This window comes from Gavialis gangeticus, unplaced genomic scaffold (assembly GCF_001723915.1).
Source record: "Gavialis gangeticus isolate Ggan-Ray unplaced genomic scaffold, GavGan_comp1, whole genome shotgun sequence".
NCBI classification, from domain to species: Eukaryota; Metazoa; Chordata; order Crocodylia; family Gavialidae; genus Gavialis; species Gavialis gangeticus.
Window position 1 is genome coordinate 188,506,863 of NW_017729022.1, and position 14,276 is coordinate 188,521,138.

The following is a 14,276-nucleotide window of genomic DNA, read 5'->3' on the forward strand; positions in this document are numbered from 1 at the left end:
GGGAGTGGGGCTGGGGCTGGGGCAGGTGCTACCTGGCCAGGGCAGAGTGAGGCATGGGACGGAGCTGCAAGGAGCTCATCCAGGTGGCACAGGGAGGGGATCTGTGTACGGGGCGAGGGCAGGCTGCCACTGTGGGCTGAGGCTGGCTCCGGGCTCTTTTGGGCGGGGGGTTGGGCTGGGGCTGCGCTTGGGGCAAGCAGTGGTGGTGCTAGGAGGGGGGCTACAGGGTGGGATACAGCCACCCCAAAATTCACCATAGCACCACCCCTCAAATCCTCCCTCCCAGTGCCCCTGCCACCCAGACCAAACACAGTCCCAGCCCAACCCCCTCACCAGAAATAGCCTGGCACTGACTTCAGCCCCAAGCACGCAGCAGGTAGCCCACCCTTGCCCCATGCACAGATCCAGGAGGCACGTGCCCCCCCATGCCTCCCTTGGGGTCCATGCAGCGGCGGGAGCTGCCCTTCCTTCCCAAAGGAGCCACTCTCAGCTCCATCCTGTGCCTTGCTCCACTCCAGTTGGGCAGCGCCTGCCCCTGACCCAGCCCCACTCCATCTCTCATGACAGGGGCCTCAGTCTCCCCACCATGCCCCTTATCCCCAACAGACTTACCAGCCAGAAGCTTCTCTCCAAGCTGCCAGGCTTGCATATTGACAATCGGATTGGTATCGGTCGACATGGCTTGTTAATAATCAGCCATTGGTATTGACCCAAACAATCTTTATCGGTGCACCCTATTTCTTAATAGGAAACCAGGGAAGGTTTTACACAAAGAACTCCACACCCAAGAATAAGAACTGAGCTCAGGTCTCAAACTGGCACATTAGCCTAGTCCTGTGCCACATCTGAATTCTATTACTTCACTTTTTCACAATAATGGGAATTATTAAATAGAATTAAAATGAAATTATGATTAAATAACATTTCATCCTAACATGGTCTTGCAATCAATTGATCAACTTGCAAAGTTACAAAAGCCAAATAAAAATGGGATGTAGTAAACAGTGTTTGAAGGCAAAAAATGGTCTTTAACATCTTCCTAAGAACGTTTCATATTAACTGCACTGCGAGTTACATACACAGACCAGGGTAAAATATCTCCCAGAGCTAAGCCGCCAAAATGATCTATACATGTCTTACGGAAAAAAAGGATCATGTTTGAAACACAAAAATATGTCGGCTCTCTTTTCTCAAGCCTATTCTGAAACTGTGCTGATATAATCTCTACTTACCTAAATGCATTTCACTACAGTTTCATATTTGGAAATAGCTAAAAAAAATACCAGTTGAATTTTCTTTTTTTGGAGACAACTTTAAGGTGCTGAAGTGTAATACCATTTCAGATTTTGAAGAATTTCTTTTTTTAGACTGGGTTTATTTTATTTCTATTAATGGGTAGTCTTTGTACAAAGTAGATTTTTAAGACAATAAGAGCCAACTGTTTCTTTGCTCTCCAGATGTTGATGAATGCAGAACTTCAAGTTACATATGTCAGTATCAATGTGTCAATGAACCAGGGAAATTCTCATGTGTCTGCCCTGAAGGATACCAAGTAGTAGGAGGTAGAACATGCCAAGGTAAGTGCACTAGTCTTAACATTTTAACTACTGCAATATTAATGACCACATTTAAAACAAGACTAAGAATACATGCCATAGGGATGTTTATACTACACTAAGCGAGATTGGACATTTGTGTGATAACTGATCACATAATTTACATTAGTTACATTTTTTAAATTTTTATTTTTCCCTGGAGAGTTTTATGATTCCAAGATAAAAAATTTCAAATAGAGTGCCTAAAGTTAGGCCATCACATCCACTTTCAGGCACATAAAGAAGGGGCCCAATATTCAGAGATGAAAGCTGGCCAGTTGTTTTAGGTCTGTAAACATGGATTTGCACCAACTGTTACAGTTTTAAAAGGTTCCTAAGTTACACCATAAGTGATGGACAGCTGCTCTCTCCAATAACAGAAAATAGGTGTAAAAAAATTTAGAAATATGTTATATCCACAATATGCTTATGAAATGCAAACAACAATAGCACTGAAATCAGTCTTCTTTTCTATCGAGTACTAAGTGCTCTGCAGGGGCAAATGTTACATGAAGGAAGTGAGGTATTCTCCATCACCAAGGAGAGTAGCTTATATTATGAACTTTAAACATACAATTTCCATCACTATTTTGCAGTCTCAGTAGTAACTGCACAGTTGAAATTATAACTAAACTAAATTTTAATGTGACAATTCTTTCCCATAAGCAACCTAAAAAAAATCTACTTTCCACCTGCAGTTTGTCTTGCCTGTTTTCTTCCCAGCAGCAATTACAAAGAAGAAAAAAGGGAGCTTGGTATGATAAAACATCTTGAAGATCTTTTTTCAGTTGTGGAAAAGCATAATGCCTTAAATTCATCTCCTCTGGGATGGCTGGATTTAGAAAATTCAAATTTATTCCATTCATTTTTTCTCAAAGATAATGGATGCTTTTTAGTATTTTTAAAAGCTCTTTTGAAATCCTTGGTATGCCCTGGCAAAGACTATAAATTCAGTTAACTGTTCATATACCAGTGAAATCAAATTGTCCTACTATTTTTAAGAGCCATGAATATTAACACTGACCACAGAGAAAACACAGTAATCATTTCCTTACTATTCTCATCCTCCATATAGCCCAGCCACCTGTTATCTGCATTTTTATGCTCTATCCACCCCCAACCCTCCTGGCAGTTACTCTCGAGTCCCAAGCAAGTTCACACATGCAGCTCTTATCAGGAAGGGTGAGGAGGTAGTGGTGAAATCTTCACACACCCAGTCACTCCCCTCAAAACCTTGCTGTTTGATGTAACAACTCCCCCAGCACTACTCTTTGCAAATTTTAGGGGTACACTGCACCCCACCCTCCCCAATGAGGCAGAGTAAAAGTTTTCCATGTTTTGTCTTTAGCTCCTGCAAGGGGAGTATTAGGGACAGGTATAGGCAGAGTTTCCATGCATGCATATACACCCCCAAGAACCAAAATCTCCATTACTGTCTTTGATGATATAGAGTGGGGAGGCATTTCCTCCATGTAATAGGCATTTCTTTGGTCATGATGGAATTAAACTCAAGGAAAGAGAAAAAAAGAGAGTCTTAGGTTCCTGGAAACCATGTGGCATATTAATTACTGTACCAACCATGCAAGACTGAGATGACCTGTTATTTGGAACACTAACATACAAATCAATGGGGCTGTACTGGCAGAGTGAAAAAAGCAAATCACAGTCATCTCACACAGTGCAGTGGATCTCAGTTTCATCTAGGTGTCACAGCCATGGGAAAGCAAAGCAGAAAGTCTGTGGGTACATACAGACATTTAGTGAAGTTAGGGGAAGGTTAGAGTGAGTTAAAAACAGCCACTCAATCTAAGGTGAATTGGGATCAGGGGGCAAGTGAGGAGCGTCAAGGCCTTGCAGTCAATCCCCAAGGCCTAGGGGAGTGAGGGGGCAAGCGGAGTCTGCAGAAGATCGGGGACAAGCAAAGTATGCAGGGGACAAGCAGGGTCTGCAGGAGGAATTAGGGAGACAAGTGGGGTCTGTAAGAGGGAACAGAGGGGCAAGAAGGGTCCACAGGTGGCTTGCGGGGTTGGGGGAGGCTCTCTTACCCCTCTTCCAACATCAGGGGCTATTTTTAGCCCCCCCAACCCCAAATAAACAACCCTCTCCCCCAGCAAGACTGCCCCGCTCCAATCCCACCTGCCCCTCTGCCCACTCCAATTTACTTCGATCAGCTCCCTGCACCAGGAGTGGTTTGTAAGATGTGGGGTTTGGTGGGCTTGGGGGTGGGGGGGTTGTCCATCTGGGGGAGGGAAAAGAGGTCAAGGAGCCAAAAGTAGCACAGTGCCAGGGGACAGGCAGGAAAAGCACAGCCCTGGAGCTGGGGCCAGCAGCTGGGCTTTCCCAGCTACAGGGCTGTGCTGGGAAACATACAATTTCAATTAGACTGGTCTTGCCTGACCCAATCCAAGTTTGACTACCTCGGAGATACAGTTAACTTAGATAGGGGCAGCCATTTTTACACCTGAGCTTTGGTACAATTTGCACTTAGATCTCTAGTTAGGTCAATCTAAGTGTTAGCTCCACACCTGGGTGAACTAAATTAGATCAGGTGGCCACTTTTAATGTGATCTAACCTCCCTGAAAATCTGTTCCTAGTCTGTGAAACAAAGGCAAGAAAGGCAGGAAGGCAGAGCAAAGTGGCAGAGCTAATAAGCAGGGGTAGCAGATGGGAAGGTCAAAAAAAGAAAACTGAGGCCACTTTCAGCCAGATGTGTCAGAAACAGGATATCAAGGCTCACATCCTATATTTCCTCTCTTCCTTCCTATTCACTTCCCTGTAGATGTTCACCCTTCATTGCCAGAACAGAGCTACCACTTCTTCATTTTCCTGCCCCTGCATTTAGCCCTTTCACTGCAGCACAGGCCTCACCTCTTTCCCAGGTGTAATCTTTTTATTTCCCAAATCAGTCTACTACTGCATTATATATCTGCATTAAAATACTATCCACAAAACTAACAACATTCTCAGACAAAAAAGTTGGAGATAAACACAAATAAAACTAATTAACTAAAGCCATATTAAAATGTTCATTTCTGTATGCAAAAAAACAAACCTTTCAAATCCAGCCAATTCAAAATAAGCCTCCTGATCAACATTAGCCATGACCATCTATCAGCCTTCTCCTCTCCATCAGAAATCTTACTTCTAGAAGCAAATGGCTCAGCAAGCTGCAGATACCTTGTTGCTGGCTATGCTCATTAATAACTCAGTACCTTTGAGGCAAGACCAAATAAATAGATATATTCAGTTTTTCCACCGGAGACACAAGCTGTGGACAGACATGCATTTGAAGTGCCTCAAATTCAACCTCAGTGCCATATTGACATACAGTTCAGATTGCACACCCCCACTGGCACACTTCAAAATCATGGCCATGGCATGCAGTGGCAGTGCTTTCCAACTAGGGTGTGTGACAGGGGCCTGGTTGGTTTACTGGCATTTCACACTATTCACCCATCCGAAGCCTCATAGAATCACAGTCAGAAGGGACCTCAAGGTTGGTCTAGACCAGTGGTTCTCAACCTTTTTAGGCTTAAGGCACCTTTCATTAGACTCAAGACACCCCTGAGAAGACGCTAGCTCTGAGCTTTCATAGTAATAAAGCAATACTTCTGTTGCAAAGAACTCAAAGATTACAACATGACAGAATGTTTATGACACTGTAGGCACATCTGCATGTGCAGTTAGTCACGATTAAAGTTACCACGCATTAACCTAATGTGCAATAACTGATTTTTGGCAGATGTCTACACATGCAGCCAACTGGCACTAAAATTAGTGCCAGTTCGCACCAGTCCTGCCATGTCACCCTGTGGCCACTGTGAGGAGCTCCAGCCTCTGGCCACTGCCAGCATTTGGCGGCCATCTTGGAAACTCTGATCCCTGGCTAGCCCCTTCCCTGCCCAGGCGCCATGTGCCCAGTACAGGGGCAGCAGGCAGCAGCTCCCACTTTGCCCACCCTGCCTATCCATGCTGTGGCTGCTCCTGCCCCTGCCATTAACACCCAGCACCCCACTACTCCAGCTGTATCCCTGCCAGTGACGACCAGTGCCCTGTGCTCCTGCTGGGCATGGTACTGGCCCTGCTGCCCCCAGTAAGTCTCTTCCCTACCCCCAGGCTCCAGGAGAGCTACACACCCGACAGCGATAGCCCGGGTAGTGACTGCGGGAAGCCCTGGCCAACCCCCTCCTCCTGCACTTCTCGCTCTAGCTCACCTGCCCTGCCACCCACACCCTCCTTACCCCCTGCCCACCCCCAGCACCACTCTCAGAACACGCACATGTTCAAAACAAAAAAACTTGTATTACCTTCAACCTTCACCCCCACCCCTCCCCCCTCAGCAAGCAGAATCCCCTCCCGCTTAACTAACAGAACCCCTCCACCCCACTCCCCACCCACCAACTATAAAAAACAGCTTACAAATGGAAACACTATTTATAATATTTCAGGTCTTCAAGCCCAGAGTGGGGAGCCATAGGGGGAAGGGGGGACTAGGGGACAGCCCCGGGGCAGATACACCCCAGCCTTGGGATGTTCCCCTGTGGGTCCGGGGGCTGCAGTGACCCCAGTTGGTGGCAGGCTCGTGAATAGCTGAGTCTTCAGATGCGTGGTGTGGGGGAGAGTGGCTGGGCCAGGCACAGGTGGGTGGCAGCAGGCCCAGGGGAGGGGCTGGGCCAAGGGGTCTGGTGGGCAAGAGGTGCCCAAGGAGCAATTCCTTGGGGTCCTGTGGGGCCATGGGCAGGGGCTGGACAATGGGGTCATGGATGCAGCCACTGGGCCCAGGAGGGTGTCCAGCTTTACCCTGCTGCCAGAGCAGCTGTAAGTGCTTCCAATCCAGGACCTCTTCCCAGGGTAGGACAGGCCAGGCTGCTGGCAGCACCTGCTGCTGTGGCTCCAGACCCCACTCCCCACTGCAGACCAACCACTCTGCCTGGTGTCCATGGCCCATGGTAGGTGGTGGGCCAGCGCCTCGTCAGAACCCTGTCCCCTGGGGAGGAGCTGGCACTGCCAGAAGTGACATTGCCAGCCACTCCTTGTGGTGGGGTCTTGGACTCTGCGAAGAGCAAGGCAGCCACTGGCCAGGGCTCCCCAAGCTGCTAATGGTGCAGCAGCCAGGTATGAGGACAGGGCAGCGTGGTGAAGGCCTGAGGGCTCCTCTGGTGATGTGTCAGGGCAGGGTGAGGGCTTGGCCAGGCTGCCCTTCTGGTTACACTTGCAGAGGTGTGGCCTGGTCCCGGGGTGCCAAAATATGGGTCAGCTCCCGCATAAAAGCCACGGTCTTGTGGGCGTGATCAGACCGACGACTGTAGTCAGTCATAGCTATTCATTGTGCCCGCAAGGACTTGACCCTAATGCGGAACTACTGCATGGACTGGAAGTGCCCTTGCTCATGCGTGCCACTGGACAGGGCATCATAAATTGTGGGTATTCAAGTACCCACCCTGTACAAACTGCCTCTGCATATTGGCATGGCCCCAAAGCACCACAGCCTCTTCCTGGGACCAGTTGGGGGCCCAGACAGTTGGCACAGCCATGCACATGCAGGCAGGGCCAAAGCTCAACAGAAAGGATGACATTCTCATCCTGCACCTACTCTCTGGCCCCTGCATAGCTGTCCCTGTGTGGCCGGCCCTGGACAGCACTCGGGATCACTCAGCAGAGGGTCACAGCCAAGGGCTGGGAGCCATGCAGCAAAGAAACACTGCTAGAGGTGAGCAGCAGCAGGGAACAGGTGCTGGCCCCGCTGCCAGACAGCCAGTCAGCAGTCCTGGGGAAATATCAGGCCTGAGCAAGGGGTGCAGCAAGCTGCAGCCCTTTGCAACACTTACTTGTGGCCAAGCAGGAGCTCTGCACAGGGGTCAGGCCAGGCAGAGACAGCCTGTTCAGGGGTGCACATGGGGCCTGCTGGGCTCCTGAACACAGAACAGGCTCCCTCAGACTCCCTGGTGCGAGTGCCCCAAGGCACAAAATGTATGGATGCTTTTATACCCTGCAGCCAGGGAGCAGCCCAGCCCTGAAGCAGGAAAGGCAGCCAGCAAGGAGCCCTGGAGCTGGGCTCAGGTTAGCCCCCTAGTGGCTGGGCAGACCCAACACTAAAGTTGTTGCCGGGTCACATCTACACATGCATTACTGCACATTAACTAACCATGCCTAAACTAGATATCTGCATTTGTAGGTATCAAATATAGTTGCAATTATCCATTTTTACTCCACAGGAAGGGAGCACACATGTAGACGTGCACCCATATTGTGCAGTAAATTAGGCTAATGTGCAAATGCATTAATACATCTCATGTAGACTCCAATTTGAAATCTCTGGGTCTATCTTATGAATCATTTGCCCAACTGATAATATTCTGGAGCACCTTTAAAAGAATCTCATAGCACCCCAGGGTACCATGCCACCCTGGCTGAGAATCACTGATCTAGCCCAATCCTTGCACAGATGTAGGATTCACTGTTCCCAACCATCCTATAAACCTCCAGTGGATGAGATACCTTGGTTTCCCTTGTTCCATTGTCTTACACAAGGCTTCAGAAGACTACACAGAGAAGGAAGTGCAGAACCAGAAGCGTTTTTGTTTGCTTTATAAAGTAAAGCATTTCCTAAGTTTTTTCTTAACACCAAGTTTTCATTCCATCTATTTGTGTGTACTGTAAATTGATTGGTTCCTTTCTTTCTCATCTAGATATAAATGAGTGTGAGACCACAAATGAATGCAGAGAGGATGAGATGTGCTGGAATTACCATGGTGGATTTCGGTGTTATCCAAGAAATCCTTGTCAAGAACCCTATGTCCTGACATCTGAGAAGTAAGAGAACCCACATACAGTTTTTAGGGTTATCCTTACTAGCCAGTTTTGCCAAGTGCAACTAAATGCAACTGAATATTGTAAGTTTGTGCATCAACAATGCTTAATCTATGTTTGTTTGTTTTCTAGTCGCTGTGTTTGCCCGGTGTCAAACACCATTTGTCGAGAGCTGCCCTACTCTATTGTATACAAATATATGAGTATCCGCTCAGACAGAAATGTGCCCTCTGATATTTTCCAAATCCAGGCAACCACTATTTATCCCAATACTATTAATACTTTCCGAATTAAGTCTGGAAATGAAAATGGAGAGTTCTACCTGAGAGTGAGTATCCAGGGAAAGGGGAAAAGGGCTGAAGGAGAGGGTTGGCAGTGTGTGAATACAGAAAGCCCTGGCTCTTTCATAGCTGTAAAATGCTGTTCTCTGAAAAATGGTACCGTGTTTGCTATCTCTCCCTAAGTTCCACGTCAAGTAACTGTTAGCAAATGCAATCTGAGATTGAGAATCAAGGTAGGTTCTTTCTATCCAGTTACCTTGGGAAAATTGTTCAGCAAGCTAAGTTCAGACATCAGTTACTCCTGTGTAACACCACTATTTTTGTTTTACATCTACTGTTATAATTAGGAAGAATTTACTGAGGGCTATGGAAAGGCTTCTTCTACCTTCACTTCCCTTCCCAGAATAACTGGTTTTGATGACCATCATTTAGCTTTCAAGTCTTAGGGGAATTTTTGTATAAATTTTTTGTTTGTGTTTCTCCCTTCTTTCTTTTAAAAAAGTAAAACATCTGCCATAGTTTGAGATCTAACGTGCTGACCTCTGGAACACTCAACTCCAACCAGAGGACAATTAAGGCATGCACACGGTCAGTTCTTGGCCTGAGCCCATGCTTCTGGAACCACATGACAAAATTAAGATGTCTATTTGTATTACTAAAAATTATAGTGGGACAGTAGCAGCACCATAAGTTGCAGTTGAAACAAAAGTTATGTTTTATATCTTTATTTTTCAAGAACGTTGTAAACATTTTGAGAAAACAAATCATAGAATTTAAAATTACATATTATTTGAATATTTCAAGTTGGTTTTGTATGGGCAAAAAAGATACACATAGAATAAGATGTCAAAAAATTACACTTTTTTAAAAAAATTTGGAAAAGGTATCTTAATTTTTTGTATCCCTTTTGTCAAATATTTACAAGCTCCTAGGTTCTAATCTTTGCCTCGCAGGTTGCTCTACAACTGCTTAAATAACCATACCAATTAAAAGCAAGGACCCCTTCTATTTTTTACCTTATACTTAGCAACTTTTTTTTTAATGCCACAATAGAGTCCCTGAGCTGAATACCAGGAACTCCCATTTATACTGATATTGTTCATGATTCCATGCACTTGATCATCCTTACAGGCCAGAGCCGTGACCTCCCTTAACCCTAGAAGGTAGTCAGATATGCAGCCATCAACAACTTTTTTCCACATAACAAGGATGTTATGCAAAGTCACTTTAGGGTGATTTTTATACTGAAGTAACAAATGTGAGCAACTTTGATGGTTTTGAATTGTATGAATTAAAATACGTTTCTATCATTTTTCTTTCAGCAAACAAGTGCACTAAGTGCAATGCTCGTATTGGTGAAGTCACTGTCAGGACCAAGAGAACATATTGTAGATCTGGAGATGCTGACAGTCAACAGTTTGAACTATCGTACAAGCTCAGTGCTAAGATTAACAATAATAGTGGGACCTTTTGCATTTTAGTTGTCATCAGTGACCCTTCACTGGCACCTAAAACAGCCAAAGAATATTATCAAAGAAAGCACTTACTATTTTATTTATAGATTTTGCTTTTTTTAGATTTATTTAGTAAATTGATATCTGTAATCCACACATTACACCTGTAACTCAAAATTAGTACGTGTTCCATATTATAATGTGAGCATTGTCACTTTCTGTATAAAGATTAAAATCTTGCCTCTCTTATCATACTTGGATTAAACACCTGTTACACTTCTATACGAGACATTTATGCTTACACTTTTGTAAAAGTTCACATTCTTTTCCTAGCCAAGTAATTCATGCAATTAAAAAAGTGATCTATGTTTATAATAGTTTTAAATTCTAATTCAGCTCCACTGACAATCTCAAAACGAAAAAGTAATATAAAATTAAATGCTATACAAATTTAAAGATTATTTTAACAGGTTAAATTTACTTCTTTTTAACTGCCTTATGAGAGAAGAGAGCAGTCAATACAGAACTATTTCTTTAGATACATATGTTCTATTATCAGGGTTTTTTGGTCCAAATCTGGTTGTAGTAAATTTACATGGCAAGAAAAGTATATTTTGCACTGGGTGTTCCTTAAGCACCAGATATTATGCAGATTTTTCTAAATATACCATACAGTTATATTTTATCTTATCCATGAAAAATGGGACATGATAGGAAAACTTCTACTAAGAATGAAACACTCAGTGGAAAATCATCATACTGAAAAATATCTCTGTATGAATATCACTGTTTAAGAGAATACTACCTATAGTTTGTGTTCGGAAGGTTACTGCATTTCTGGAAAAAAATAACATGCTACTTTTCAGTTTTGTTGTATACTAAGGATTTATAACATTTGCTTCATTAGTAAATTATACCATATATTTTCAAGCAGTTGGTTCTATTCCTGGTTTTTATCATTCAGATTTTTGGTCTTATGTACAGTGTTCATAAAATTTGTAGTAATTCAAGAACTAATTACATCTGGTTTTGTAATATTTTAAAACTTCATTTCTTGTTTAAAATATAATAGTTTATACTTTGATGTACAGAGTTTTTTAATAAATAAATCTCTCTCTTATACAGGGTTAATTTGTCTTTTAAGGTATTGTATAATGCACGAGTGTAAATGAGCCAGAACCTTAACTACAGAAATCAGCACAGATGCACTGATTACAGTGGCATTACAATTTACACCACATTGGCCCAAAGTAACTGAAGTTTGTTTGTTTTTTAGTTTTCTAAAAAACTAAAAGCTACCATGTATTGTCATAAAGAACAGAGAAAGTGTAGATTGAATCAGCTCTAAAATGCAGTAGAAGTTCAGGCCTAGTCAAAGCCCAGAATCAGGACCCTGTTTTCTAATGTGCTCTGATGCTTTCACTGACTTTGAGCAAATACTGTATCTGCCAAAGGGTGCACAGCAGATGCTTGTGGAAATAGGCTGACTAATAAGAAGTGCTAGCATTCCAGGCAAAGGCAGCACAGCAGCCAGGAAAGCGTTTTGTCTCAGGCCCTGACACTTCAGGACAGGACCCCAATTATTCTTAATCCATCCCTAAAAGAATTTGAGGGTGTTAAATCCAGTACCTTTCACAAATGCTGCTGTTAAAAGTTTGCCATGATAGCTACAAACTATCTTTTAAAAATACTTTTTACTTTTTGGCCTTATTCTCTCTCTTGCTTTGAATTTTCAAACTGACTGGCTAAGGAAATTTGGGTCAGTGGTCAGCAAAATGTATTAGTTAATTACTGACTTCTCTTTGGATGGCTTTTTAATCCTTAGGACACTGAAGGTGACTCTCCTATTCTGGAAATCAATCAAACCACAGTCAAACCTGTACAGCAAAGTACTTTGAAATCCTCCTGACTACAAGACCCTTTGGCCTGCCATATATTGTATTTATTTGATTCCAAGATGAGGCATTTATTATCATTCAACATGGAAGGGAGGAGCGCCTCATCTTGGAATTGCGTACACTTGTGGGGGAAGGGGGATAGGCAGCTGCTGCAGCTCTGGCTGCTGTCTGCCTCCCGCCCCTGCTGCCTCTACATTCCGGGCAACATCAGGCCTCCGCCTCCCTTTACCCTGATTTCCCCCCCTGTGCCACTTCTTTCCTGCACAGCCTTGAGCCACCACACCATTCCCCGACTTTCCCTCCATGCACAGCCTCTGCACCCTCCCATGCCCCTACCTCACCCCTAACCCTTGATTAGGTACCAGCTGGCACCATCCCTATTCCAGCCTGTGGCATGCAGCATGGCCCCAACCCGCACCACTGCCTCCATACCTTCTGCCTACTGCCTGCCCCGCTACTGCCTGTCCCCCACTTTTCTCTCCACTGCCTGCCCCCATACCGCCTGCTCTGCCTGCCACCCTACCACTGTTTTCCCTGCTACAGTGATGATGGGGACAAATTTAAGAAAAACCTCCAAAAATTAGATTTATACATTTTCTACATATAGAACCTAACTAGCCAATTGCCGGTCCAACATAACAAAGGAGTGGGGGTTGGGGGGGGAAGGCAGGGACAGAAGCCCGCATTGTCGTCTCCCCCTCCCCCCCCCATCTGGGTCCGTTCCTCCCCACCACCACCACTCCGCCACCTCAGGTTGGGGTCCAGCTTCCCCACCCTCCTCTTTGCGTCTGGGCCTGCTACCCCTCTCTCCCTGTCGTTCTGGGTCCGGTTCCCCCCCATACCCCCTGCCACTTCAGGTGTAGGCCCATATGCCCCCACCATACCCCCTGCCATTCAACTCCACACTGCTGCCACTGCCTCCTCCCAGGAACAGCGGGAGGGAGGGGAGCTTAAACACAGACGGGGAATGGTGTGGGGACTCAAGGCTGAGGAGAAGTGGAAGATGGTGGTCGCAGCAGTGGGCAGCAGCAGTTGCAGCAGCTAGCAGTGGGGCACTGTCACCAGCAACCCCACTCCTCCCCTTCCCATTCCCCTCCCTCTCTCCTCCCTCCCTCCCTCCCCTTTTCACTGCCGCCTCTCCCTCCCCCTCCCTGCTAGCTATTGTTGGGGCGGGGGGCTGCTCTGGCCCCTGGCTCCAAGGAACAGGGCCAGAGTGGGAGGCCAGCACTGCTGGCCTTAGCCACCCTACCCCCAATCAGGCCCCTCAGCCCCTGCTGTCATGGCAGCACTCCACTGTGTGCTTCTGTGCTGAGACAACCAAATCAGAGTGTGAATAAAGCATTATGGACAGACAAACTAAGGCTTTTATATTCGAATTATTGGGGGGGGGGTCATCTTAAATTCAGGGTCATCTTGGATTTGGGTAAATATGGTATATCCTGAATGCCTTTTCCCACACATTCTCTGCTGCCCACTCCTACTTCCAGCCCTGTCTAGCCACAGATATAACCTCCTTCCTTTCTCCACTATTTTCCCCACTTGCTCCTGCTACCTCTGCTGACCCTCCTGATCTTATCTAACTTCCAAGAAATTACCCCCCAACTCCCAACAAGCAACAATTTTCCCACCACCAGCAAACAGCATACATTCTACCATATACCTCTTTATTGTCAACACTAAGATTATCTCAGTCCATAGTTCTATCCCAGATATGAGCAATGAGACACCTGACATTTCCAGCACTCACTAATGTCCGTCACCACTAGCCCAGAGCTTGATCCTAACCTTTTGAACTTGGCAAGTTTCCAGGTATCATCCTCTGGGAAATGCCATTTTACTTCCTAAGTTTAAATGAAGATTATTATTCATATTAGTGTAGGTTCTCCCATCTGTCAAAACTGTACAGGATGCAAAACCAAAGGTGATTAGAGTGATTTAAGATATCTTCACAGTCTCTCAGTCCTATGACTGACACGTAGCCACTGTAGACCCCCATGCAACTTAAACAGCCTCCAAGCTGTTTACCATATTTACTTGATACCAAGCTTTGGGGGTTTTGCCCCCCATTAACACAGGTGTAAAGTCCCTCATCTTGGTATTGGTGTACAGGTTGGTTTCACAGCAGGCAGCTGCTGTTACTCTGGTTCTGGCCCTGAGCCTGGATTGGGGCCAGAGCCGCATCTGCTGCCTCCCCACTGGTGCATTCCCCGCACCCCCCCCCCCCCCCCCCCCCCCGC

At 45.5% G+C, this 14,276-nt stretch overlaps 1 protein-coding gene across 4 annotated transcripts in view; it reads left to right on the forward strand.

The window, feature by feature from the left end:
* Nucleotides 1-11,261, forward strand: part of EFEMP1 (EGF containing fibulin like extracellular matrix protein 1) — a 119,404-nt gene extending 108,143 nt beyond the window's left edge. For 3 of the 4 annotated variants that reach the window (XM_019516663.1, XM_019516665.1, XM_019516664.1), the window contains exons 9-12: nt 1,458-1,577; nt 8,286-8,409; nt 8,539-8,734; nt 10,010-11,259. In XM_019516663.1, coding sequence (XP_019372208.1) covers nt 1,458-1,577; nt 8,286-8,409; nt 8,539-8,734; nt 10,010-10,168 — 599 coding nt within the window. In that variant the 3' untranslated portion in view covers nt 10,169-11,259. Of the gene's footprint in view, nt 1-1,457; nt 1,578-8,285; nt 8,410-8,538; nt 8,735-10,009 lie in introns of all 4 variants that reach the window. The other variant, XM_019516666.1, reaches the window with a different exon arrangement.
* Nucleotides 11,262-14,276: the final 3,015 nt, after the last annotated feature.